The sequence below is a fragment of the Takifugu rubripes genome, chromosome 18, assembly GCF_901000725.2.
Source record: "Takifugu rubripes chromosome 18, fTakRub1.2, whole genome shotgun sequence".
In the NCBI taxonomy this organism is placed as follows: Eukaryota; Metazoa; Chordata; class Actinopteri; order Tetraodontiformes; family Tetraodontidae; genus Takifugu; species Takifugu rubripes.
In genome coordinates this window covers 3323888-3350592 of record NC_042302.1, presented here as the reverse complement: position 1 = coordinate 3350592, position 26705 = coordinate 3323888, and the positions used below count along the sequence as shown (strand labels likewise).

Sequence of the window (26705 nt, the reverse complement as noted above, 5' to 3'; positions counted from 1 at the left end):
AGGCCGTCAAGGATTCACCACACTGGTGCAAAAAGGCTTCTGGTTCTAAAAAACCACATTACAATTACAATTTCCACATCACAACTTCAAACAGGCTGAAGACCGATCTGCTTTCCTACTGCTGGTGGGGGGGGGGGACGGTTTTAATTAGCTTTCATGTCTCCTTTTAGCAGCGCATCACCTCCAGGCTGGGAAGAGTCTGTAGGTGTGAGAAACTGTTTTCCCTAGAGGCAGTTTTATCCAGAACTGGTTCTTCTCTGGGGACGGAGACCAGACTAGAGGGGACGGAGACCAGACTAGAGGGGGGACGGAGACCAGACTAGAGGGGACGGAGACCAGACTAGAGGGGGGACGGAGACCAGACTAGAGGGGACGGAGACCAGACTAGAGGGGACAGAGACCAGAATAGAGGGGGGACGGAGACCAGACTAGAGGGGGGACGGAGACCAGACTAGAGGGGGACGGAGACCAGACTAGAGGGGACGGAGACCAGACTAGAGGGGACAGAGACCAGACTAGAGGGGACGGAGACCAGACTAGAGGGGACAGAGACCAGACTAGAGGGGACAGAGACCAGAATAGAGGGGGGACGGAGACCAGACTAGAGGGGGGACGGAGACCAGACTAGAGGGGGGACGGAGACCAGACTAGAGGGGACGGAGACCAGACTAGAGGGGACAGAGACCAGACTAGAGGGGGGACGGAGACCAGACTAGAGGGGGGACGGAGACCAGACTAGAGGGGGGACGGAGACCAGACTAGAGGGGGGACGGAGACCAGACTAGAGGGGGGACGGAGACCAGACTAGAGGGGACGGAGACCAGACTAGAGGGGACGGAGACCAGACTAGAGGGGGGACGGAGACCAGACTAGAGGGGACGGAGACCAGACTAGAGGGGACGGAGACCAGACTAGAGGGGGGACGGAGACCAGACTAGAGGGGACGGAGACCAGACTAGAGGGGACAGAGACCAGACTAGAGGGGGGACGGAGACCAGACTAGAGGGGACGGAGACCAGACTAGAGGGGACAGAGACCAGACTAGAGGGGGGACGGAGACCAGACTAGAGGGGGGACGGAGACCAGACTAGAGGGGGGACGGAGACCAGACTAGAGGGGGGACGGAGACCAGACTAGAGGGGACGGAGACCAGACTAGAGGGGACGGAGACCAGACTAGAGGGGGGACGGAGACCAGACTAGAGGGGACGGAGACCAGACTAGAGGGGACGGAGACCAGACTAGAGGGGGGACGGAGACCAGACTAGAGGGGACGGAGACCAGACTAGAGGGGACAGAGACCAGACTAGAGGGGGGACGGAGACCAGACTAGAGGGGACGGAGACCAGACTAGAGGGGGGACGGAGACCAGACTAGAGGGGACGGAGACCAGACTAGAGGGGACGGAGACCAGACTAGAGGGGACAGAGACCAGACTAGAGGGGGGACGGAGACCAGACTAGAGGGGACGGAGACCAGACTAGAGGGGACGGAGACCAGACTAGAGGGGGGATGGAGACCAGACTAGAGGGGGGATGGAGACCAGACCAGGTGGAGTTCTCATCTCAAAGAGGAAGTGTGTTATTTGTCTGAATATTCTGATTAAAGCTGCTCCCCTGTGCACCCACACAGACGCTTCACCCTGTTCCAACAACACTCAAGTATGTAATTGTATTTTTAGAGACGTGTCCTTGGCAGCACTGACGACAGACGCAGCACAAACCTCTGCGGTGCTCAGCGGGTCCTGAAGCCGAGCCTAAACACTGACTCCCTCCATACTAAACATCACAGTGTGGCCCATTAGCACCCTGCAGGGTGAGGTCTCAGGGAGCCTGGGGGGGGGGAACCAATCACACACCCTCGGGAGCATCGGCAGGTGGGAAATGGAGCCGGGAGTCAATAACAGCAGCCGCAGGAACGACAACGCTTTGAATGCAGGATAACGCTGATGAAGCCTCACCTCTTGTGACGGCCGCTCCCAGATCTGGGGGTGTCCTGAAACAAAGTGGGAGGAGGGGGGAAATCAGTTCAGACCAAAATCAATCCAATCATCATGTGTGATTTCAGAGAAGCAGATATCAGGGTGAGATTTTGTCGGGCCACAGTTGCGATCCTCGGCCCAGGGGGGTGTCGCCGCCCCAGAGAGGGGCAGGAACACGACCATCCAATCTGGAGAATAACAAATCTATCAAGAGAAGCATTTATAGAAAGCCTCTAGGTTGCATAGGAAGCCTCTGAACTGATATATAGATGAACTCTGCTGCGTCTAATGGCTCAGCAGGAGCCCCCCAGCCCCGAGGTGTGGAAGGCAATCTCGCTTTGCAACACGGAGGTGCGTGCTTATCTCCTTTTCCCATTATTCCTTAATCTAAAGGTTGTTTAGATCTGTACGCTCCAATAAAGTCGCCCTCGGTAGCTCCTCGCTCTAAAACCGAGGTGTGCGTCACGGGCGCTCGGAGACAAATGCTCGTCTCCTCTCCTCGGAGGTCATGTGCAGTGGAGAGTCTCAGGTTTCTGCTGCCATCTATCTGTCAAGGTCAGCGTCGCCCCCATCCTCTGTCACATGTCATCTATTAGCCCTGAGATGAAATCCCAGCCTTCATCTCCTCCCCGACTCCCGCCTGGGTGGACTTGCTGAAGATGGAGGACAGCGGCGAGGGCGGCGTGCAGCTGCAGAGGGCGAGACACTCCAGAATACTTCCCGTCTACATAAAAATCCGCCACACTTTGATGAAGTTTGTCTCAGAAACCAACATCTCGTCCAGTTCCATTTCAGACTTGAGAGATGTGAAACCGGGATACTTGACTCTGATAATGATGAGCAAGTCCGGTCCGTTACAGCTCATAAACCGTCTGATTTGGTCTGACCTGCTGTGAACCCTCATTACACCAATCAAAGCCGCCGACGCTGGACTTTCCAAACGCGGCCGTCCGAGGAGACGCAAAAGCAAACTATTTATTTCCTATTTTGCTCGTTTCCTGTGGGCGTCCTGCAGACAGACCTTCAGGTCATATTGGATATTCAGAGGATCCATCTGGTCGCTCCAGGACTCACATTTACATTTAAAGAGCGTTTCAGCGGAACAATCGCTGACCAAACTAAAGGGACCATCTTATTGTCCTGTTTTTCCTGCTAATTAAAACCGTAAACCTAATTACTGACTGGCAGTTTTTATACAACAACTGTCGCCCCAGATGCATGTTTTTATTTAACTGCATGTTAAACAGGAGCTTGAAGGCAACTGTTTGGTTTAATACAGGGAGGATGGACTGATGATCAGCCGGCCTCTGTGGGAGAAAGAACAGTTTTATCTGCGACGCTGTTGCGGCGCCTTGGCGGCGTTTGACAGCGGCGTGCGGGATTATGAATCAAGGTTAGCCTAATTCACGCAGGACTCGGCGGCTCGCGCTGCAACTTTATTTATCATGCTTGAGCGGAGCTGACAGCTCCCGCAAGAGCCGCCGCAGAGCCCAGAGCAGCTGGGAAACCAGAGAAAACAAACAACCATAACACGTGCACTATATCACTCAGCGTGCACTCCAGGATTGATTGAGCGCTTCACAAACTGGCGGCGGCGCCGCGAGTCGACATTGATGACCCTGAACTCAAATATGGGCTCAAAACTGAGATTTTCAAACTGGGGTTATGTGCATTTGAATGTTCAGGTCTAAAGAATAAAAGAGCTAAAGGGATTGTTGGTGGCCATCCTGTCAGATTTACCACAGCTAACATGACTGCTGGATGGAAACACCAGTTCTCCCTGCTGTTCAGTGAAAATGTTCTGCACCAGTAGATTTTTTTTCCTGTCAAGGTGCTAATTAAAAATGCAAATGAGGTTCGTTAGACAAACCTTCAAGCTGATGGTTAGAGGGAGCCACATATAACCTGCTTTGTTTGACTCCACATTCAATGCATTTCAGGAATGTTCCATATGGCCTCGAACGTTCCCTCCCTGAAATCATCTGTCCTTGTTGGACGAGAGGCAAGAACCGATGTTCCTACTGGGAGGAAACAGGCTCACATGTTAGCTTAACACGCATGTTCAGCGTTACCTACGAGCAAAACAAGCAATTCAAGATATTTTATGGTTTCAGTTTGGACTAAACACCACCTACCATTAGGTGATCGTGATGTAACTACAGTCAGCCAATAGGGGGCAGTATGACGACCATGGAGGCGCTTCCACTGTTTATTAAAACGTAAATGTTGTTGACAATCCGTCGCCGCACAGCAAAGCTGATGAAGATGAAAGACTTGAGGAAGTAGTTGACAGTTTGTAACGTCCGATGACCAGACAGGACTGAAGATCCTGACGCAGCGTTTGTCAGCACATTCCTGAAACGCCGACCAAACCCAATCCGACAGCTCTGCGTCGTCCCTTCATCAAAATTGTTGCTGAGCAGAATGTGAATCCCGGGATATCGGAATAGTTTGATCTGCGTCGGCCGTCGTGCTCAACAAGTGTCATTTATTTGCCCCGGCTGACGGGTGGCGGGAGATTGATCCAGGAAAGTGGCTGTTTGTTTCGAGCGCCTCTCGTCGACGCCAACAGCGGTTTTTAATTTTTCCCTCCGTGCGGCGTCTCAGCAGGTGCTGTCACAGTCGCCCTGTTAGCCGCACATTTGTGTGCGCACTCCTCGGGTCTCATTAACAGCCCTGAACAAAAATCCGCCTGCTGACGCCCAACAGCTGATCCACCTGGAAGGTGACTTTTAACGGCGTTCACATCGGCACTCGCGCGCGGCCGTTTCAACCCATCCTGTTTTAGTGTCGTTACCCAGCTGGAGATGCTCCCCGACGTTCACAAGCGCCGCCGCACTGCAAGGCGAGCGCGTCGTTTTGGATTTTTCCATTTATTCCCACCCTCCTGCTACAGACTTCACAGGTCGCGTTAATTAAATGAACCCGAAATGATGAACAGGCTCATTTGGACATCAAACAGCTGCCAATCACACCGTTCCGCACGTCAATTAACATCAACGGATAATTCAGTCACCGTACCAGTAAGTGGCCAGAGTTGGCGTCGGCCGTCATGGCCTCGTTCTGGTAAGTGTTGGCCTGGACCAGCGCCTCCTCCTCCCGCCGCTCCTTCTCCCCGGGGTCGTCGTCGTCCAGCTCATCCAGGCTCTGAGGACCCGAGAACAGGTGTAGAATCAGTTATCAATAAACACCCAGAACAGGTCAGATCAGGTCCCAACAGCGACATTTCTCACCCATCACTGCTTATTCAGCTTAAAGACCATGAGGCTGCATCAGACGAGTCGTATCATTTCTGTTCCACCTCAAACGTGCTAACAAAGCAGAAGCCTTCGTATGAAGCGGAACATGCGCGGCTGCATTTAAACGGCAGAACTACAGCATTATCTCTTCTCCTCCTCCGCCGTGTCAACAGCACGCTCACGATATTCATTTCCCAACGCGATTAGAAAAGGACACTGTGGGAATGTAAATGCTGACAGACTAATTATACTGAGGCCGCCGCCGCTGTCAGGATGTTTCCCGTCAAAGCCGGGTCCTGCTGCTGCCTCACCGCCGTCTCTGAGACGTTGAATTATTTTCAAAATGGAGTTATTGCTGAACGGAAAAAGCAGCTCTCTCCTGAGGGGCTGGAGGCCTTTTGGTTTGTTTTTTTTTTAAAAATCAATCTGGTTCCTGTGAAGAACAGCAGAAGCCGACAGTAACGCGGTTCCGCCGCTGCATGGTGATGTGGCGACGACCTCGGCCTGAACGCATCCAAGGTCTCCTTTTAATCCTCCGAGGACACAAACACGTCCAGGAAACCCCCCCAAAGGCTCCCTGCGGGGCCAAACGAAGACGTTTGATTGGACTTTTCCTCCCAAACGTCCTTTGGAATTGTACTAAACGTCACGTACGACAACACAGAGCAGAAACCCTTGTCGGTATTTGACTCACGCTCGCCATTAAACGTGCGTGGCCTCAGACGTACAGCCAGGCTGTTGCGGCCAGAACCGCAGCTCCCGATCGGCGGCTCTTTACTGGTAAAAATAACCGTACAAGGGTTGTGAGGAATGCAGTCATTTGCGAGGCCTTTCCTGCCAAAGGCTTTATCAGCTCTCCTCTGGGAACAGCAGCAGCCCCGTTCCATGGAACGCTCTGCAGCTTGATGCGTCTGCATGCACGCCGTCCCCGTCTCGCCGTCCCAACAGCAGGGGACACGATAACGGAGCACCTACTGTAGCTGTCACCGGTTTATACCAGGGAGATTCCATGGAAATGATCTTTCCCGATAGCAACGTATGTTGGATGCACAGTGAGGTCGGCGGTGACTAACCGCTCTGCTATGCTCCGTGTTGTCTGAAATATGGAACCAGGAATCTCCCAAGTTTACTTTGGATCAAAACGCAGCCCATTTTGCCCTCCAGTATTCCAAGTTGCATTTCTTCGGTTCCAAATAAAGGGGAAAAGGGGGCTCTGGGTGTAACCATATAAGGGATTTCTCCTCTCAGAATCAGCCTGTGGCCAATTTCTTGTACCTTGGAACGCAGAGAGGAGTACAGAAGGTGCTCACGGTTGAATTAGTGATGCTTTCATTGATGTTATGACTTCCACTGAGCCCCAGTCATCTCATCAGGTGGCAAAGAATATGGACTCGGATGAAGGAATGAGCACTGATCACTGAAGTGCTAACTTAGATAGGTAATAATAGAAGACGCTAATGTTTTATTAAGCCTAATCTTTGAACATCGGGCTCTTTGTTCGCTGGATTAAACTGTCTTTGATAATAGTCAATTAACATAAACACCATTAACATGAAAGCTGTCAAACTGCCAAAAAGCACAAGTAGATCCCTAAAAGCCTCTCTGCCTCTTGTTTATGGCAGCAGCCGCGGCAGAACCTGCATGCCCTCCGCTCCAGCCTCAGCGGCCACGGCCGTCAATCCGCATGTTATGAGTTTAAGAAGCTCCATCTGGAGCGGAGCTGGTGATCCGCTGGAATGTCTGTTGGGCTTGGAAACTGTTTGTGCAGAAAAACCCATCAGTCATCAGTACTTTTGTTCTGCACACCCGCTGCCTTCTGGTCCAGATATTATGGCCAAGTTCTGCGTTAGATTATGCCCAAATATCACTTGACTTTTAGATGAAATTCAATCAACGACCACGGCAACCACCGAAAGGACAGCAGACGAGCTAAATTTCCATTCTAACGGCATAATCTTATTACGTTTATGTTGTTAAATGAACCACATTCAGTCCAGTTTCGTCCACCAACGATGGAAAGGACTGCTGAAACCTGACTTTAAAAACCATCATCATTTTAAAAGAATCTACATTTATTGTTCCACGATCGCATCTCATGTATGGGAATCCATTTTAGCCCCGCCCACTCTGGAGTGTTGAACTAGCATCCGTCAGGACTAACTTAGCGTCGCATATCTGAACAGTTGAACCTGGTCCCACCTTTGAGCTGAACTGGTAGTCTGAGACCGTTTAAGCTACCGTTAGCAACGAGCTAACTGCAGGGAGGAAGGGACAGAATCTGCCAACCAGCGACAGACTCTAAGAAGTATTTCTGAGTTTATTGTCTGAATTTAAAATAATAATGAAGCGGCGTCCCCCCACTGTTGTAATTTTCTGCCTGAGAAGAGCTCCTGGCCGCCGTTGCTGGACCGGAGAAACGCATTAGACGAGTCCGATTTCCAGCCCAGACCAAAATATTCCCTCCTGCCCTCAGAGCTGGTTCAGTTTGGAGATGTGGCCGGGCCGTCGCCGTGCCAGCGTCCTGTCCGGTTAGCTGGCAGATTTATCTCTAAACAAGCAGAGGGCACCTCCGCCCGAGGCGCAGGCCGGTACACCCGGTTTAATGATCTCTGCGCATTAATCACCTGCCACACGCCGCGGCGTGCTGATTTCATTAAGATGATCTATTAGAGGAGCGGGACGCCAGAACGCTGGCGTCTTTTAATCAGGACTGGCGGTCAGCTGGGGCTGGCAGCGGCTCAGGTAGACCGACGCCGGGATGTTCACCTCGGAGCTGCCGGATGATTAACATGACGCTACACCCTGCCAAGGTCGCCGTCGGGTCACGGCGAGGCGCGCCGAAGCACGACTGTGAAAAAATGAGTGCCGTCAAAGCCCCCCACGTGGTGAGAAAGGAACATAAAAGTCCCCACGAAAACTAAAAGCGGAGACTGCGATGATCTACTGCCACTGCGGAACAATTCCACACTTCCTCAATCTGATGCTTCTCCGGTGACTTGATTCCCAAACTTGCACAAAGGACTATTTTCTGAGTAAAAGGGCCGTTCGGGGACAGACGGGAGTCAAACGGCGTGCAAAACATTCTCAAGGACCAGAGCTTTTGTTCGCCGCAAAAGCCTCAGGTTGCTTTCTTTAAAACGGAGTGTTTATCGCCAGGAGCCCTGCGCTGTTTTTTGGGAACTTCCAAGTTTGCCCGAAGGGTAATTTCGCCTCTTTGAGACTATAACATTTAATCAGCGCTCAGCCAGACCTCAGACTTCTGAACACACACGTTCTGACAGACAAACAAGGACCCAGCAGGGGGTCTGGCTGCGCTTGTGCAGGCCGAGATAGCGGCATTCCTCCGCATGTGGCAGACGGGGCCGAGGCCCGAGGGCAGGTCAGGCGCGCTCAGCGGGGCTGGGCCGAGTTCTCCGACCGTCTGAACAGGCTTGTGGGAAACAGCCGACGGCACTTTTCAGTGTGCCAAACTGGTTCCATGGTCTGTGACCTACACACAAGTTGGAACAGAGCTGAGTTTAAACTGGGACAGCCTGAGTGAGGAGGTGTCTGTGTGGGGATGAGCGAGGGGGCGGGGTCCAAATGAAAGGTCAGGAGGTCGACGATGGGGCATTTTATGGGACATTGCGCCTCGTGTTCGACATCCATTACCGCTAACATCCAAACGAGCTCATTAGTGGCATTAAAATGAAACACCTAAGCAAAACAAAAGGTGAATTGAATTCATTAAATGTCAGGAAGGTGTTTGGGATGGTAAAATATTTTAAATGACACGCTATTCGCAGCCATTTCCTGGTAAGAATTAAGCTGGTAATTCTGTTTGCACAGCTGTAGATGAGGGGAGATTTAAATGTCAGCTTTGTTGATCTTTCCAGGGGATTAACGACGCCGATTCCACCGACACATACATCAGGATCTGGGCCGAATCGGAATATTTCGGGTATCTCTAAACATCTGGATCACAGGTACACATTCGTCACAGCTCTGCGTAGGAAATAAAGCCGTTAACGCTGGAAATCAGGCATTTGGGTTTCTGGTCCATCACAACTCAGCGCCACCGTTTGTTGAGTTTTTCACTCCATTTCCTCAGACGCAAAAACTTTGGAGCGCTGAGGTCTTGTAACGTTTCACTGTCCATTATCTAACTTCCCTCTTGATCTTATGCTTTGCTGAGTTTAAAATAAACACTTAATAGGACTTTCTTTGGTTCACACAAATCCAAAGGGGAACAACTAATTCCCGTAGGAAATTTGCCTGGTCACATGATTAGAATCTGTGTTCAGTTTTCTGGCTCCGGACAGTGATGGATGCAAGTGTGCGTCAGCAGACACGCTCAATTTCACCCCATTCCTGGCACAAAGCAGGAAGCGCGAGCCTCAAACCTTCGGAACCTGCAGGAAAAGATATGAATTTCTCCTTTAATCAGGATGTTTGTGAGAAAAAAAACATGACACAGCAGGAAAGGGGAAAAAAAGGGAAAAATCAAAATCACACACACACTTGCTGGTGAAACTGCTTCACATGTGCTTCATATTAGGCCTGAAATCTTGTAATCTACTGGGATGTGTTTGGATACATTTCTCATTCTGTTCCAGCTCCCAACTGGTTTCCATTGCTGGGGTGAGTACCTACTGGTTGACAGGAGAATTTGGAGAGCTGTGCACGTCTGCGTGCACCTTCTTAAATTTGCCATTATGTGTGGAGACTTTCCTTCCAGTGGTGTGTGCACAAATAAAGCAGATAATGTGTGGAGAGCGTGCGGAGCCGAGCTGGCGGCTGGAGGCGGCAGGGCCGCGCTGTGCCAGCCTTGATCCCAGCAGCCTCTCCTCAATCCCCCCTCTCTCACAAACCAGCAGTAATAACGGGGTGTTGCACACACGCTGCACCGTGTTTTGTCTAACTCCTAATCTTGTTTCTGGTCTGCTGCTGGCGTGAGCACTTCTTCTTCCTTCCTGTCCTGATGGGTTTTTGTACAGCGTGGCACAGGAGCATAAAGCCAACTACGCTGCATATTTGTAACCGGAAGACCGGCCAAAAGGTACAGGAATACAAAAATCAGCAGCCTGTCGTCGTTACGGTAAAACAGGAAGTTGATCAAAATCGACATGAATCAAAGGTGGCCGAAGAGAAGTATGCATCAGACTGGTGCGGGCTTAGGACAGCTAGGTATCCCACAATGCATTTCTCCTCAGCCAGCGACAGCAGCAGTGGGGGAAATAGCTAATGTTTAGTGGTATAACTCGGTTGTTTGGGAGAGCAGCTTCACGTCTGCGTCGCGTGGAGCTGAGCAGCGTCCTGCACCTGTGAACAGGTATTCCAACCCCAGACAATTTAACTATATTCCACTATTTATCTTGTTTTGTCTCAGAAACAGCTTTTTAAAATATCAACCCACATGTTTTCTATTGGTTTAAGGTCTGGGGACTGGTCCGGCCCCTCTATAACATTAATCCTGTCGGTCTGGAATCAAAGTGCTGCTCCCTTACTGGCGTGTTCGGGGCCATTTTTCTTGTTGAAACACCCATTACGACATTTCCTTTTCGTAATAACTATATGACCCCTTCAGGTGTTTTTATCTATCCAAATTGATCCTTGATCCTGGTTTACAGGCTCAACACAACAGTATGAGAAATCGTGAGGCGTCTGACGCCAGGCTCCACATCCTTCACAGCGTGCTGTGCCTTCAATTCAGCGTTTGAGGGCCATCTGACAAACTGAGGCCCCTTGACCCAAAATGAGCAATTTCGTTTCATCAGTCCACAAAACGTTGCCACGTCTCCCTCAGCCAGTCGATGCGTTTTTCTGCAGATTGTAACCTGTCCAGCAAACGTCTTTTTTCCCTCCAACAATGGAGGAGCACTTTTGACTGACAGCTTATCTTCAGATAAGGGGTTTGTCTACGCTACTCAGAAGACACGTTAGACCTGCTTTGATTACCCAGGAGCAGATAATCGGCTCAGTCTTGGCTATTTGGGCTATTACTCAACCCTATTCTTCCATTTTTGCCCACATCTTTCTGGTTTTGGGTGCCATGTTGAAGCCTTTCATAGAGTTACTCATTAAGCCCTCACCCTTTATTTTGAAAAACATAATATCTGTCTCAACTTTTCTGTACAACCAAAAAAAAATGTATTTTTGGTTTTGGAAAAGTATATGCAGTGCTCCAAATGCATGCTCATGTGTGGATTTAGCAACGACCACGATTTTAATCTTTAATCACTTTTTTTAAAACCCATTTTGAACACAACTATTCTCGGGAGACTACAACGTGACCCCTGACCCCAGTGCAGGAAATCGTCTTCCTCGGAATGACTGGTATCTCAGCGAGTCTCTGCTCGACCTCGATGTGGACAGGGATTGTTTGACATGTGCCACGGCAGAACGCTGTTGACTTTTACTACACAAACCCTCCCCGAACACATCCTGACCAGGACTGAACTCCTCCAGGATGTAGAGGAAAAACAAACTGACCTGCCTCACGAAGGACACTCGGAGAGGATGCGTCTATTCCTCCGCTGACGTTTGAGGAGATGGTTGCAGCACCACTCGCCGCTCTGATTGAGCTGGTTTTCTTGGACTATTCTGATGTCAGAGAGCCAACAGCCCCCACAGACAGATTATCTCCTCAAAACTGGGTGACAAATGTACCAAATCCAGGAAATAAAGAGTATCTATAAGGTTCCTGGTTTATTCTGCAGGTTGAAGTACAGCAGACGTGTAATTACTTCCTGAGCTGCTGGATGAGGGAACGTGGGCTCCGAGTCTGAGGAAAAAGCCCAGAGTTGCCCATTTTCAGCCAGCGTTTGATTATGTCTGTATTCCTTTAATTTGGTTTTGGGAATCTGCCCGTGGTGACTCATGTTTCTAGTTCAGTTCCCCACAGGATACCAGTTTAAATTCACCACTTCCTGCTCCTCTGCTCGTACACGTTAATGCTGATAAAAATGCACTCAAACACTGAGGTACAACTTTATTATACACACTATATAAACTGTATTATTACTTGACATTACTGGTGTGACATTGATATCGCGTGTCACTGGCAGCCTGATGGCCGTGGTTAACCAACCAGTTAGACGACCTGCGTATTAAAACCAAACAGCTGATAATGACATCTTTCACATCTCCTGATAAACACAGGTGCTGCAATCATGGTGCCTTCCAAAAACCACCTGGATAAAGGTGTGGCAGTCCTGAAAACATGCCACTAGAGACAGTTAGGCTTAAAAATGTATGTAATAGGTGGTCTAATTGATCAAACACACGTCGGTGAACAGTTACTGACGGTGATGAGTACAGGTACATGGTCAATGAGGAAAGTTTCCACGCTTCTGTTCTGTCTAAGGTTCGGTGTTTGGACTTAAATAAATAACCAGCTAATTATGAAAATAATCGACTATAGGAGGACAAATAAGTCAGGAATGCAGCAGGGCCCGCAGCTGAAGATTAGCCACAGACATTGTCTTCAGGGGTTTGACAGGGAAATGATGACCTTTGTTTATAATGAGACTGTTTTGGGGAAAAACTGTTTATTTCCTTGTTCTCCCAACTGTTCCATCTCTGTCACCCCTGGAGGCCAATTCTGGATCAGAAATATCTCCTTGACTATGAAACACTTGCTCTTTAAAAATGACTGAAAAATAATCCAATCATTTTAAATATAATGTCCTAAAATTGTTTATTTATATAGTGACTGAAGTCGATGCTTAATTTTCAGCTCAAATGTGAAATAATTGCATGTTTCAGTGTCTTTCTGCACTGTCCTGATGTGACAGACTGTATTAAACCCCATTCAGTGGGAGATTTGATCTTGCAGAGGCGGTTTAAACCCTTTTGTTGGAGCGCTTTGCAGAAAAGCTGCGTTCCCCAGCAGCAAATATCAAACCCATGTGGTCAAAGGCAGAGATACGTTTGATATTTAATTGCATTACAGACGATGCCAGATTTGTAATGCCTCTTATATCCGCACCTATTCTTGCCTGAAGTTGTGTAACAACCTGCCTAGCTGAAGCCATATGTGGAATTTACGGAGCTGAAGCCCCAACGAGGAGCTCTTTCAAACAAACACATGACGGAGTGCCATCTACCTACCGCACAGCGCGGCAGGAGGGGGCCTGTGGGACCGCTGGAGCTGTGACTGACGCGGCTTAAAGAGGGGAAAACAATGAAAAACACCGGGAATGTTGCTATTTAAAGCCCACCTCTGCCAGCCCGCTTTCAATCCTATTCATAACGAAAGCTGTTGACAGAGGCACCATTCCAGATGAGAGACGGGGGGGATGGATGAAGGGCGCAGCCAGACACGACAATCATCATGAACAGGGGCGACACCCTCGCTTTCCAACTCGACGGGCGATAAAGACCGCCGTGACCGAGTCGGCACGCTTTGGTCTCTGTTTATTTACACCTTTTCAGGCACACTTTTAATTAACCGACGTCGGACTGTTGACAGAGGTCAAGGTGGTTAAATGAGACTGGAGCCAGAGGGGACGGGCGTTCGGCCCACTTCAACAGGTCCTGTCGCAATTAAGGCCTTCGCTGAGCTGTGGACGCAAACTGCTGCTGAATCCCAGTCGATCAGACTGAATGACCTCTGACCCCAGCGATGAATGAGCAAAATTAGGGTGAACAGTCCCTGTAAACTGTGTCAGCTGGTACGTATGCCACCGTTCCTAAGTCCGTCTTTGGGATTGTGGCGAGCTCGGATGAAATCCTCTTAAAACCCCAGTTAGGAAATTAGGTCTTTTCCCAAAACAAGCTACTTAACAAGGTTCGTTTCTTAATCCCACTGCTGATAAAGGATTAAATTTCTCATTTACATGAAGGGAAAAAAAACAAAACAAATGCAAAGCCGACAAAAAGGAGGTTGTTTGAGTTCATGACTGAGCAGAGGAGCGGAATGAGGGCTGACAGCTAAATAATCGGCCCTCCGAGCCTCCAGACTTTGGCAGGAAGGCAGAGGAAGAGGTTAAACCTCTGCGTTGGGAGGAAGGTAACCGGAACAAAAGGCCCAGAGCCTGAGAAACGAGCCGGGTTCCAATATCAGAAGAATTTGGGCGAGCTGCGAGTTGATCCCAGCAGCGGCGGCCGGTCGGGTTTCTGCGGGTTTGCTGGGGCAGGTTGCTCTGCTCTTATCTCCAGAGTCCCATCAGCTCGCCAGCAGAGAGGATCAGCAGACACTCAGAACCACCCCCCACCCCCCCCCACCGCTGCTGAACGTGAACATCACAGAGGAAACGGTGAGAGTTCCAACCGAACCGGTGCTGCAGACGTGCAGGATACAAATGATGTGTGGTGATGCCATGGTGTCGCTCACGCAGCTGTGGAATGCAACCCTCAACGCACACACTGGTGTCGGGCCCTCGGGCTGCACACACACCACTGTTTTATAATCACTTTTGTCTGCCGTTGTTGTTTGATGATCTGGTCTTCATCCTGCTTAGAAACCCTACGATTGGAAGTGGGACACTTAAAAATAAACATGTGGCACAGCATTACTGGGAGCTCTTCAACAATGAGTTGGGGGGGGGTTGATAAAAGCAGCGTGTGCCGCCTGAGATTACATTATGTAATTTCCACCGGAGGCAACAATGGTCGGCCTCCCGCAGCCCTCTAACTCCTCATACGATTGCATCCTTCCTGGAGGTAATGGGGTCAAAACCTAGCCTTATCCTTTTGAGGCTCGGGTCTGGTTTCCAAAGATGGATGACATCTCCCGTGTTCTCCTTTAAAAACAGGCTGAAGGAACTCCCAGCTACCATCTGCTGTCCTCACACAGCCATCGACGCTGCGCTTCCCACCATAAAACGGTGGTTAACTGGAATTCCCTCCAGAAACAAATGAACGTTGAACAGCCATCCGGCTGACTACATCTCCCAGCATGCCTGGTGGAATAATTAGTAGAGACTGAAATAATGTGCTTGCACCTTAATTATTTTCACACAAAGTCCCACATCTCCTAAATCATATGGACGCAGATGGGCAGTTAGCATTTAATGCTAACAATAGGGCTACTTCCTGTTCTAGTGGGTTTAAACCAGGAGGAGAAAAAAAGAAATTGTGCAGCAGGTCATCTTTATCGTGTGTGCATGTTAACACACGTGCACATCCTGTCCAGACTTGCTTCATGATGTCAGAGCCTGAACGTGAAGTTTACCTGTCAGTTATTTCAAGAACTACATGAAATCCAGCTTCATTTAAAAAGATAAAAACAAAACTTGTAATCTCCTCTCGGTACCTGCAGTAATCTGCCTTGACAATGATCTGCTGTAAGTAGGAGAGGGAAGTGGACCCGGGGCGGCTCATCACGCACAGATCTTTGATCAGCATCAGAGGGGCTCAGGCCGTGTCACTGCAGCCCAGACATCCCTTCTCCTGAAAAATCATCATTCCAGAAGCTGAAGCTGGCTTTGCTGATGGCACTAATTGGCTGTTGGAGGATTTTAGTCGCGGCTGCGTCAGAACGACAATTATGAGACTCAGCTAAAGTGGGTTTTTTTCCATTTCTGTCCTGCAGGAAGGTAAAGCACAGCATAACTGGTTTGATGCCGCAGCTCAGAGGAAATCTCTCTGCTATGCGAGGCATTCGGGCCCGCGCGGATTCTGGAGTTTTTTTTCTTTCCAAAACCAGGAAAGGGGCAAACAACAACAGCCGCAGTGTGTGAGGAAACCCAACATCATTAAGGGCGGATGAAGGATGGCGGCGCTGGACAGTTTAGGTGAAAGGCTGAGCGGGAGTAAACACTGAATACCAGCTATTGTTTTCCACGGAACGCTTCGACCCGGGTTACTTTGCGTGTGGCAGAATTCCTCACAAAGACGAAGATGGGATGAGGAAGTGATGGGGGGGGGGGGCTTCTGCTGTTCCTGCTAGAGAAAAAGATTAAGATTCTTCAGACCGACACTCCTGCAACCTGAATCTGTGGCGGAAAGAGGAACCTCAGCGGGCTTTTTTGTGTTGGTTCACTCTCCAAGTGCAGACAAAAGGCGGTTTGGCTGGCGAGGGCAGGGCGGCTGCATGATTAGTGCATTCCTGTGTTCCAGCCCAGCCCTCGCAGCACGGCAGGAGCGGCGCAGCTCTGGACAACGCCAATACTTCCCCCCTGCATTTCCTCCAAACTACACAACTTTTTTGGTTTTTAAATCCACTGAACAAAAATATAAGCTTTGATTTCGGCTCCCATTTTCCAAAGACCTCAGAGATCTGAGACGTTTTGACGCACATAAAAAGCCAATTTGCGTCAGTGTGCACGAGATAATCCGTCCACCTCTCAGGTGTGACGTACCACCTGTAATGACCACGTGTAACCACGCCACATCATGGCGCCGTGCGGGTGAGCGGTGTGTTGAGAGGCCAAAGGTGGAGTTATGGTATGGACAGGCCTATGTTATGGACAAGGAACGCATTCTGAATGCACGGCGTTGCCGTGAGGAGATCCCGCCGCACGCTGTGGCGCCCTTCACCTCAAGCTGCAGCGCCATAATCCACAACCCCGCGCTGCACAATTCCTGGAAGCTGAAAACATCCCAGGTCTTGCAAGGCCGGGTGAATGGGGTCTACGGGAGGGAGATGTGTCGAGACAAATGTCGCTCGCACCAGAAGCAGAGCGGATTGGGAGGCGGGACAAGACGGGATGTGAGAGATTGAGTGGGGGAATTAGTTCAGCGTTTGGATAATGGATATCCCTGGAAGAAGCCCAGCCACTCATCAGGGCCCGGGGGGGGGCGAGGGGGGGCGACACAGGGAAAAGGCTGCCGAGCGACTGAATGCACATTAGCCCAGATCTGAAATGAATAAAGCGTTTCAACGCACCCTCGGCCGCTTTCAAAGTTCTAGGACCTCCGTCAGGGTCGTTCATTTATCTGTCCCATCAGCTGGGAAGTTGGGGGGGTCTCTGAGCTGGAAGAGAGCGGCAGCTTTGCATGCAAATGAGCTGCTGGAAACACGTGCGCAGTAATTGAATGTTTTCAGAACAGCAGGTCCATCAACATTCATGACGGCTGCTGGAAAAATAATTGACCCAGCTCGGGGCAATTCCTGACAACATTTTAAAGTGGATGGAGGAGGAACGGGATGGTTCCTCTGCAGCGTTGCATAAGAAGGGTGCGGGGGGTGGGGGGTGGGGGTGTTACGTAACTGCTCTGAGGGGCATTTCAATCCCGATTATAAATCAATCTCTGCTCAGGTCACGATTTACTCCTGTTTTCATGGCTGGAGAGAAGGCCGCCACCCCAGGGTCACGCCTTGCCTCCCCCCACAGTATCCCAGTTAAACAGCCCCCCCCCCACTAACCCTGAATGAGTGGGAGAATGCCGAGCCTGCGGATGACCATTTAAAGGTGGGCAACCGCCACCGGCGCTCGTTACTCAGCAGTATTCAACTCACCAGGATTTAACACTTGTAAAAAATCGTCAGGAAAGCGGGAAAAAAAAGACCTGGTTCCAAGATGAAAACCTGCCCCCGGCGAGCCGTCTTTATGAGGAAAGTTAACGTGGCGACGCAAGCCCCTGGGCGGAGGGCGCACCTCTGCCAAGTAACACAAGCCGCAGCATCGGAAACGGTTGGAAGCGTGTTTGGCGTTCCAGCAGGAGAGGCAGCGGGGCCATTGTGTACAGAGGCCATTGTGTTGGAGCGCTGGCAGACGCCGAACTAGACCGTGAGTCATGCTAAGCTCAGTCTGACCCCCCCCCTCACACACACGGCAGCAGGGAAAGGTCTGCTCGCCGCCCGCTCGCCATGTAGACCTTCAATCAAGCCTGGTTGTGTGTCAGGGAAAGCTGCAACAGTCCCTGTCCGTCCTCCAGATAAGCACTCTACACCCGATTCCTGTGACCTTCCAGCCTGGTGGACAGATAGAGACGGGGACACGGGGCCATTCGTCCCGACCTGGACAGCCTCACACACAAGCACCCCTGATGTTTAATCATGAGTCTAAAAGCAAACGTCTTCGCTTCGGGTCGAGGACCGATTTGCTAATGAGACGTCTGAGGACACCTCTGAGGACGGGAGGATTTCTTCTAAAAGTCAGAGGACAAACAAAGAGAAGCGAGCAGGTAAAGACACAGAGGCCTCTGTGACTTTGGGTGGCATCAGAGGGGCATGAAAGTCCAATCTGTCACGCTGAACGGACGCGTTTCTTTGGCCATGAATCTTTCAGGAGGCCACAGGCGAAGGTTGAGACCACGGAGGAGAGGGAGGGAGCTACGAGACACGGCCATGCTGAAGGTCTCTCCTCCTCCGAGCGTGACGCTGCCGCCCAGACGTCTCCAGGGATTTAGCGTCTCCCTCTGGCCGGCAGAGCCACGGGTGAAGCTGCCCCAACGTCACGACAAAGGAGAGGAGAGCATCAAGATGCTCAATTAAGCAGCATTAGCATTAGCGGAGCTGCAGCCGTCAGACAGGATTAAAAGTTCTGAAATTCTGAAAATTGAGACCAAAAAAAGCCACTTTATGTTGGAGCTGATGGGGGAAATTAGTACCCATTAAATGCTGAATCAAAACAGATGCTTCTATACAAAGCAAAAACAATGCAAAGACACATGGTTAAACATGGTTAAGCTGCATCTGCCACAGGTGCAGGCGCCTGCGTGCCCACGCATGTTCTAGGCCGTCATTAAATGCACAAAAGCACCAAGTGAGTGAGAGATTTGCATTAGCATGCTAACAGACGTAGCATGGCCAAAGGTGTAAACAAGCCGTCTGGCCAGTGACATTTGGTGACTGATTAAAGGATCTACAGCTTTTATTTAAGAGCTCTTCAGCTTCGTGTGTGTGTGTGTGTGTGTGTGTGTGTGTGTGTGTGTGGTCAGCTAGATCACATATTTGTTCTAGTTCCCCACATTCTTGCGCTCCTTTACCGAGCCGTTTTCTCTTCGCTGTCCTTTTGTAGTGCTGCTATGCTAAATGTTAACACCCAAAGGAGGAGGATGGGGGGGGGGGGGGGGGGCAGAAAGACCTGCCAGTCTGCTGCTGCTGAAAATATTTTCATTCAGCTTAAATCAGCGCCTGGATCCTCATCTGTCCCGCTTTAATAAATGCGATTTGTTTTGGTTCGAGGGCGACCTGAGCCCAGAGCGTCGCTCCAGTCCGGAGGAGGTTTGTTCTGCTCATATTTCTGATGATCAACCTCACTCGTTGGAAGAAAGGGCCAAACCAAATACCCTCTGAGTGGGAACAGGAAGTCTGATCCAGGCTTGCTGGTGTGAATGTGACAGGAAGGATCTGTGGCCATACAACACACGGGGGGGGGGGGGGGGGGGCCTGCAGACAGGAATCATACTGTTGGTGTTCATCCACTCATACAGACAACTGAGGCGTATTGTTATTGTCCCTGCAGCATTAAAGCAGCAGAGCGAGCGCAGCACGTTGTTTTGATTGATTTAGCACCGGCAATGGGGCCGGGGCTCCAGCTCGGGAGCGTTCCTGCTGCGGCTCCTCTCCATGACAAAGACGGCAGCGATCGGATGTCTGGGAGTCCTCCTATAAACGGAGGGAATATCCCTTTAAGAAGGGCGCCTGGAACCCAAATTCCATCTATATTTTAAGTAGATTTGGGTCTCCGGCGACTCCCAACAGCCTGATCCCGCACCAGAGGCTTGATGTAAACTGACTCCCAGAATTCCCCGCAGTCGTCAGCAAACGTGAGGAACGTCCAACAGGTTACACACCGCGGCAGGCAGAAAAATCACCCCCCCCAGCTCCCTTAAAGACCCCCTGCTGAGCCTGGCGTGTTGTCGGATTAAGACGGCCGGGAGCTGCGAACGGAAAGTTCCCAAACGACCGCACAGCGGGGGGGAATTTATTGCTAAAAGTGAGCATGAAAGAGGTTAGCGCCCCACGCTTCCGAAAACTATTAGGATTAAAATCCCGAGCGGCGTGTCGGTAACCCAGCACAAAGAACGCTGGGAATGAGGAGGGAAAAGGCAACAAGGGGGGGGGGTCATCCCGTCCGAGGGGTCAAAGGTCGGCCGACGGCGGGGTCGTTCACTCGGACCTGTGGAGCGACGCTGGTTACACATTCACAGGCGGCGGCCCGAATGATGCAGAATTCCGCCCCCTCCGCTAAAGGTTAGCAACGGAGACGGCTAACTGGGCCACTCGGGCAGCAGCGGTGGAGTCGGTGACAGGTTTTCAGGAATCATTTACCGGCTGCTCCGCGGCGTCCTCCAGCCGCCATAGCTGAGGACCAACGGCCTGGAAAATAAGACGCTCCCACCTTCGCAGGGCGGAGAGAAAAGGTCCAAACTCACGATCCGACCCCGAATCCCACCACAAACGAATAAATAGCTGTACCCCCCCCACTAAGCTTCCACTGGTCTGTCGTCCGACAGCATCCCGGTCCTGCCGAGGTCACATTACCGGGACGTCCACTTTTTGTATCATTCCGAAACTGTGACAGAGCGAAGGAAGGCGGTTCGTTAGGCGGCCGCTGCCCGTTGTGATGAAGTGCTGAGAGACGCAGAAAACAACACTTCCTGTTTCCTTCGCTCGAGTTGCCTGAAATCTCAACTGGGAATGTTCCTCCCATTAGTCACCCCGTTGTTCCGACATCTTCTGTAAACAGCCGGGAGTTCATCCCAACACTGGTCGGCCGCGCTGGGTCGTCCTGCTGGGAACGGCTTCTTCTTGGATCATGGGAATTCACAGGGAGAAACGGGGGGGGGGGGGGGGCTTAATTAAGGAGTTTAGCATTCCTGATGTTCAGCTAAAGGGTGAAAAGAAGGAAAACAAACAGCCTGACCAAACAGCCGGCTCACCAGAGTCCATGATTAAATCTGGGTGGTATTTAAGGAGATGATGTCCTTGTTTGGAGAAGGATTTAACAGCGAGCAAAATGCACCCCGAGCTAATTAGCATGCACGCATTCTTCTGCGCACACGTGCACCGGGGGGCTGTTTAGAGGGAATAAACAAACAACTGTAAAGATTTAACTGGGCGGCCATTAAAAACTGCTCCGTACGTGGCGGAGCAGAGGACTGGGCGACGGATTTCATCATTTTATTGCAACACAGAAAGAATCGAATTAAAGTGAACGCTCGGCGGCTGCGGCAGGGAAAAGCAGCCGCCAATGCTGCTTCAGCGCCGCCTTTGTCCAAACACACTTCACCCTCCACTGAACTTGACCAGAGGATAAAACGGAGCAGAAGCTAATCTGGCCGCAAACAAAAGGCCTCGGTGTTAATGTCAGTAAAGGCAGTTTAAAGACGGCAGATTAAACACCGTAAAAGCTCGACGAGCCACGCCGACGGCTGACGCGGCGCCCTGCTACCACCCGTTAGCTTAAAAAAATGGGAAAAACAGTGTATTAGAATTAAAGCCACCCTGTGTGGCTGCTAGCGCAATGCTCGGGCTAGCGTGGAGACGAGAGGCTTTACAACCATCTCGCGTGCTGCACCTGCTCGGCCCAGCTTTAAGTGACCAGCGCTGCTTCGGAGGCTAACGCCTTATGTTTACCAAAAGCCACCGGCGGCGTGCTAACGTTGAACCCGCCGACCTCGCTGCAGCGAAAAGCTCCGCATTCCTCAGCAGCAGTTGCTTTTGTGGCACACTTCCAGCCTCCGCGTCAAACAAAAACCCCACACCCGCCGCCCGAGACGTCCAACCGCGGCCTCGTAGTTCACCGCTGCCGCCGCGCGATTGGCGTCGGGCCTCGTAAACCAGCCCGACGTCACAAACCTGAAGGGAAAGTGGCGGCGGGGCAGATCTCTAAGCAAACACGCGCTGTCCTTTCGCATTCCTGTGTTGCGTAAGCAGGACCTGAGCGGGTCAAAGGTCAGCACTGACGACAATCCCCTGCGTGCTGAGGGGTGGGAGAAAGGAGACACCTCAGAGGTGGCGTATTGATTGATGCTGGGAAGACGCGTCTATTCTCCAGCGGAGCCTGGAGCCTTTGTCAGGCCATTCCAGCCTCGGCGGACAGAAGATTGGGTTCCCCCGGCGCGGTTCTGAGGCTATTGTGCAGAGAACGGGCAGAGGGGATGTTCCCCGGCGTCTCTGTTCACACCTGTCCCCTCACATAGTCCCGCCACAAAGGGGAGTTTGTGTGACCCACTTCATTTGCATAGTTCGGGGGGGGGATTCTGGGGGAAATCTATCGTGCTAGCTTTTCCCGTCAGGCTGGGATAAATAATCCTGCTTCCTTTTGGACTGGGTCAAACTCCATTCATTCATTCATTCATTCATACAGGAAGTGGGGAATTCATTATGGCTACATTAGGGTTAGCCTAAATGAAGGCTTTGTTAGCCACCAGGTATCGTTCAACTTCCACCTGCTGATGCGTTAGCCATGTACCAGCTAACAATGCTAACAACAAACTCAGTGGAGACGGTTAAATTCACGGTCATGCTGAAGTTTAGCAGCTGGGGAATAAATCTAGCTCAGCGTATCATGTATTTATGCTAAAAGAATAGAGAAGATGCCTCGCATACCACGAAAACATCATTCACAGGAGACAGTTAGCTTGTAACCGCGCGACCTCGCTGACCCCGAGAACAGGATCCATAAAACCATCAAATCATCAAAGGACCAAAGAGGTTCTAAATCTGGGAGAGGTATTAACGCGTCGGTAAACAGGCCAAGATTCTTCACAGATGTGTTAATCAACCCACAAACTGGTCGACCTCCGAGCTGTAGCGCCGTGACGCTCCAGGCGTGACAACGGGGACGGGATTCAGCGCGCCACCGCCACTTCGGAACACTTTTTACAGCGTGTGGGTCTAAAACTGGCGGTGGCGCTGCTAGCTGGCCGAGAGTCACAGCAGTCCAGACCACAGGGATTAAGAAAGAGTGTGACATGATTCTAAACACAACAATGAACACACACACACACACACACACACACACACACACACACACACACACCACCTCCCTCTCTTACAACACTGGGCTGATGAAACCAGACATTATTTTTTAATCAGCATTTTTGTGTCAAAACCAGAGAAACCGACGGCAGCGCAAGCTAGCTGAGGAGTGTCGAAAACGTACGAATCCGAAGCTTGCCCCAAGGTCGACCTCTGACCTGACCCTCGGGGCCCTGGTGGGTCACGCGCGCAACCTTTTCCGATTCCACGACCACGTGGGGCGAAAATTATCCATCGCAACAAGAATCCCGAGGTGAAATTCCCTTTTTGCCGCACCAGATTACAGTCAGAGTTCGCAAAACGGTGAAATGGAGCTAAAGTGCACGGATCCAAACCGGATTTGAATCGGATCAGCTTTCTTCTGGAAAAGAACCCAAAAACCTGCCAGAAATTTGACTTTTCCCCCCCTGAGAGTAGATTATCTGGGTTTAACAGATTTTTCTGCAACTGCTGTTGCAACTCCTGAGGCGTCACCACAGAAGAGGCCCGGTGTAACCCCCCCCCCCCCCCCGAACCGGGACCCCCCCCCCCCAGGGTGAGGACTCACCTCGTTGGATGGTATGCTGACAACACCTGTGGATCTCCTCTTTTCCCTCAGCTTCCTCTTCTCGATCTGCCCTTTCCCCTTCCTGGCGCTGGGCCCGGAGCTGTTCTTCTCCTTGGCCTTGCTGGGTGACGGGCTCTCCTCGTCCATGTCGTGGGCGGCCGCGGAGCTGGGGTCCGGGGACCCGCACTGAGCCCTCTCCGGCTGCGACGGGGCTTTCTTCGGGTTGCTCCCCGCGGGGGCGCCCGCATGGTGCGTCTCCTCCTTCAGAGCGGTGCCGGAGGAGGACCGAGCCACCGGGTAGGAGGGGGGGAGGCAGTTGGCGCTTCGCTCCGGGCCGGTGGGGAGCTCGGCGGCGGCCGGCGGGGCGGCGTGGCGGCCGCTGCTGTTCGCGGCGCTGGTCGCCAGAGGGGCCCCGGACACCGCCGCAATTTCCCCCAGCATTTTGGCTCTCATCTTCTCCCGCTTCGCCTTCCATTCCTCCAGGAAATCCGTGGTGGCGTTCGGCTTGAACCCGCCCGTGGCCATGATTCCCTTTTTGACAAGTCGCTCCAGAAAGTTGGCGTTTGAAAGTCTCGGCTCCGGTCCTAATGGCCCCGCATTCCTTCAGCGATTAACCCGGGAGCTGCTGGCAGGTAGGAGGAAATAAAGTCAGGCTAGAAACGGACCGCTTCCCTTTAAAAGTCCTCTTTGGACGCTTCTCGCGCAGAGGCGCGAGGACGCGACAGGTTGCTGAGGAACGCGGTTCTAATAACGACGCAAAAGATTCTTTTCCCGCTGTTAAAAGTAAACGAAAGTGGGCCAAAGTGGGCAGGAGTTCGGTTACGGGTGAAGACTCACCTGTGTGGAGCGGTTTCGGCCGCTGAAGAGCTTCAGTGGGTCGGACCAGGTGTGCCCGCGGTCCGCGCTGATGAATGGCGCAGCGTTCAAGCGTCGAGAGCCGCTCTGCCCCCCCCCCCCGGGGTCCGCCGGGCGAGCCCGATGATACCCGAACACCTCCGGAAATACACGAGTAATCGCTGCCGTTTCTGCCGAGTCACCGCACGTTGATTTTCAATTTCTACAGGCGCTTTAGGGCCCGCAATTACGGTAATTCCCAGAAAGTTTGACTTTAATGTCCCATAATTCCAAATTCATGCTGCCAAATCCCCCTCAGACCTTTTGTTGGACGCTACAACACTTTTCCACCAGAGTCAAGCTGTCCCCGGAGTGCTGGATGAGAAATGATCTCGCAGGTCTTTGTCTTCACGTCGACTCCAGCTCAAAGGGAGACAGAAGATATTTCACTAATGCGAGACTGAAATCTTCTGCAACTCTTTTCTGTAATTTCAGACAACAACGATGAGAGAAAAACATGTTTATGTCCAATCCAAGGACATTTTCTGGTTTTTAAAATCACCCCATTAGAAATTCAATTAAATGTCTTTAAAAAAGGGCCCCTGCGACAGCTGAATCATTAAAGTATAATAAAATAAAATTCAGCAGTTGTACAGCTCAGGCTAGGGAAGCTAGCTTCAAAAATGCTGCGCCTTTGCGAGGCAGCACGGTCCAGTTCGGCACGGGACGGTACGGCTCCAACACACAGCTTGTTGTTTGTCTCTCTCCCCAATCCGAGTTTCACTTATTTAAGCGCTGCTGCGGTTAAAAAACACATTTAATGGATTGTTAGCTTAGCATGGTATGCTAAGGTGTTGTCAAATGTCAAATGAGACAGCAGCCATTATCGCTGCATGAGCCAACACACTAACAGATACCGTAATGACAAAAACCGGGTGGAGAACCAGGAGGGAACGGCCCCGTCCTAAAAATAAACCCTAAACTGCGGACTCACAGGTCACAGGGCTGCATGTTTGGCATTTTTGCCCCCTGCTGAGGAGGAGGGAAAAGGGAGGAATTACAGTTTCCTGCTTTAAAACATTTAACCTGACCTCATTTTCAGTGACAATTCTGCTGAGATCACCTTTAATCATCCGCATTCCAGAGGAAACGATCAGCCATTCAAACATAATGTGCAGGTCAGGCCAGGCCGGCATTCACCAGTTATAATTTATTTGACAGGAAACTTTAATTTAGGGGGGGGGGGGGGCATTAGCTGGAGGTGGCGAGCTAACGGCGAGGAGCTCAGGCCTCCATGAAGTCGTTTATGTGAGTATTTCAGTTCCTGGGTGTGGACGATGAACCTGGACGATAAACCCAGAGATGGAATCATCTTTTCCTCTTCCCCTTAGTTCGATAATGGTCAAAACTAGTTTTCATTCATCTCTATTTCAAGTCAAGAACAATTCTTTCCAGTTCAGAAAAGAAACTTTCCAGGAATTTCACGAGTTCTCACAGGTACCGTCGACCCACCTCATAATTTATTGCACTTCGCTAATCCCAGATTTGAACTGCTGAACTTCCTGTCCGCCTCAGTCTGACGGGAAGGTCAGAGGTCAACGGGGAGTATTCAGGTGACATATTTCCTGTTAAAGTCAAGCGTGTGGGAGCGTCACCGTTCCCTCAATGTTAGTACCAAATCCCACCGAAAGCAGAGCTTTAGTTCAGAACTATATTTTAAGCACGTCTGTTGACGGCGATGATGGCAACATGGTTACCACAACAACGGTTTCATTTTCCTGGATCATGAGTCTTAAACAATCAGACTGTTCTTGTATAACCATATGGTGAAATTTAGGTTTGGAATCAGGGGATTAAAGTGACAATTCAGAGGAAAACAAAAAAAGAATAGGAAATTTTAGAAACTGAGCTCATTACACTTGAACCCTTGTGTGGTGTTGGGGTCTGTGGGACCCGTTTTCACTTTTTATTAAAAGAAAAATGATAAAATTAATTAATTTTATCAAGACAATTATTTAATGTTATCATTTTTCTTGATAAAATTAATTAATTTTATCATTTTTCTTTTAATAATAAGTGAAAACGGGTCCCACAGACCCCAACACCACACAAGGGTCCAATAATCCTGCTAAAACTGTATTTCTTTTACTGAGGGCTGACTCTGATTGAGCCGAAAGGATCCTTTTAATCCCATCTGAAGAGGAAGTGCATCTGCAGGGCACTTTAAACAAGAACCAGAGCTCTT

General features: G+C 50.7%; 1 protein-coding gene across 2 annotated transcripts in view; it reads right to left on the bottom strand.

Annotated features, from left to right (window-relative positions):
* pawr (PRKC, apoptosis, WT1, regulator) overlaps positions 1-24618 on the bottom strand; it is a 28708-nt gene extending 4090 nt beyond the window's left edge. The window contains exons 1-4 of one of the 2 annotated variants that reach the window (XM_029825443.1): positions 24464-24618; positions 23627-24248; positions 5002-5127; positions 1960-1994 (exon numbers count right to left, since the gene is read on the bottom strand). In XM_029825443.1, the coding sequence (XP_029681303.1) occupies positions 1960-1994; positions 5002-5127; positions 23627-24151 (686 nt within the window). In that variant the 5' untranslated portion in view covers positions 24152-24248; positions 24464-24618. Of the gene's footprint in view, positions 1-1959; positions 1995-5001; positions 5128-23626; positions 24252-24463 lie in introns of both variants that reach the window. The other variant, XM_011613236.2, reaches the window with a different exon arrangement.
* Positions 24619-26705: the final 2087 nt, after the last annotated feature.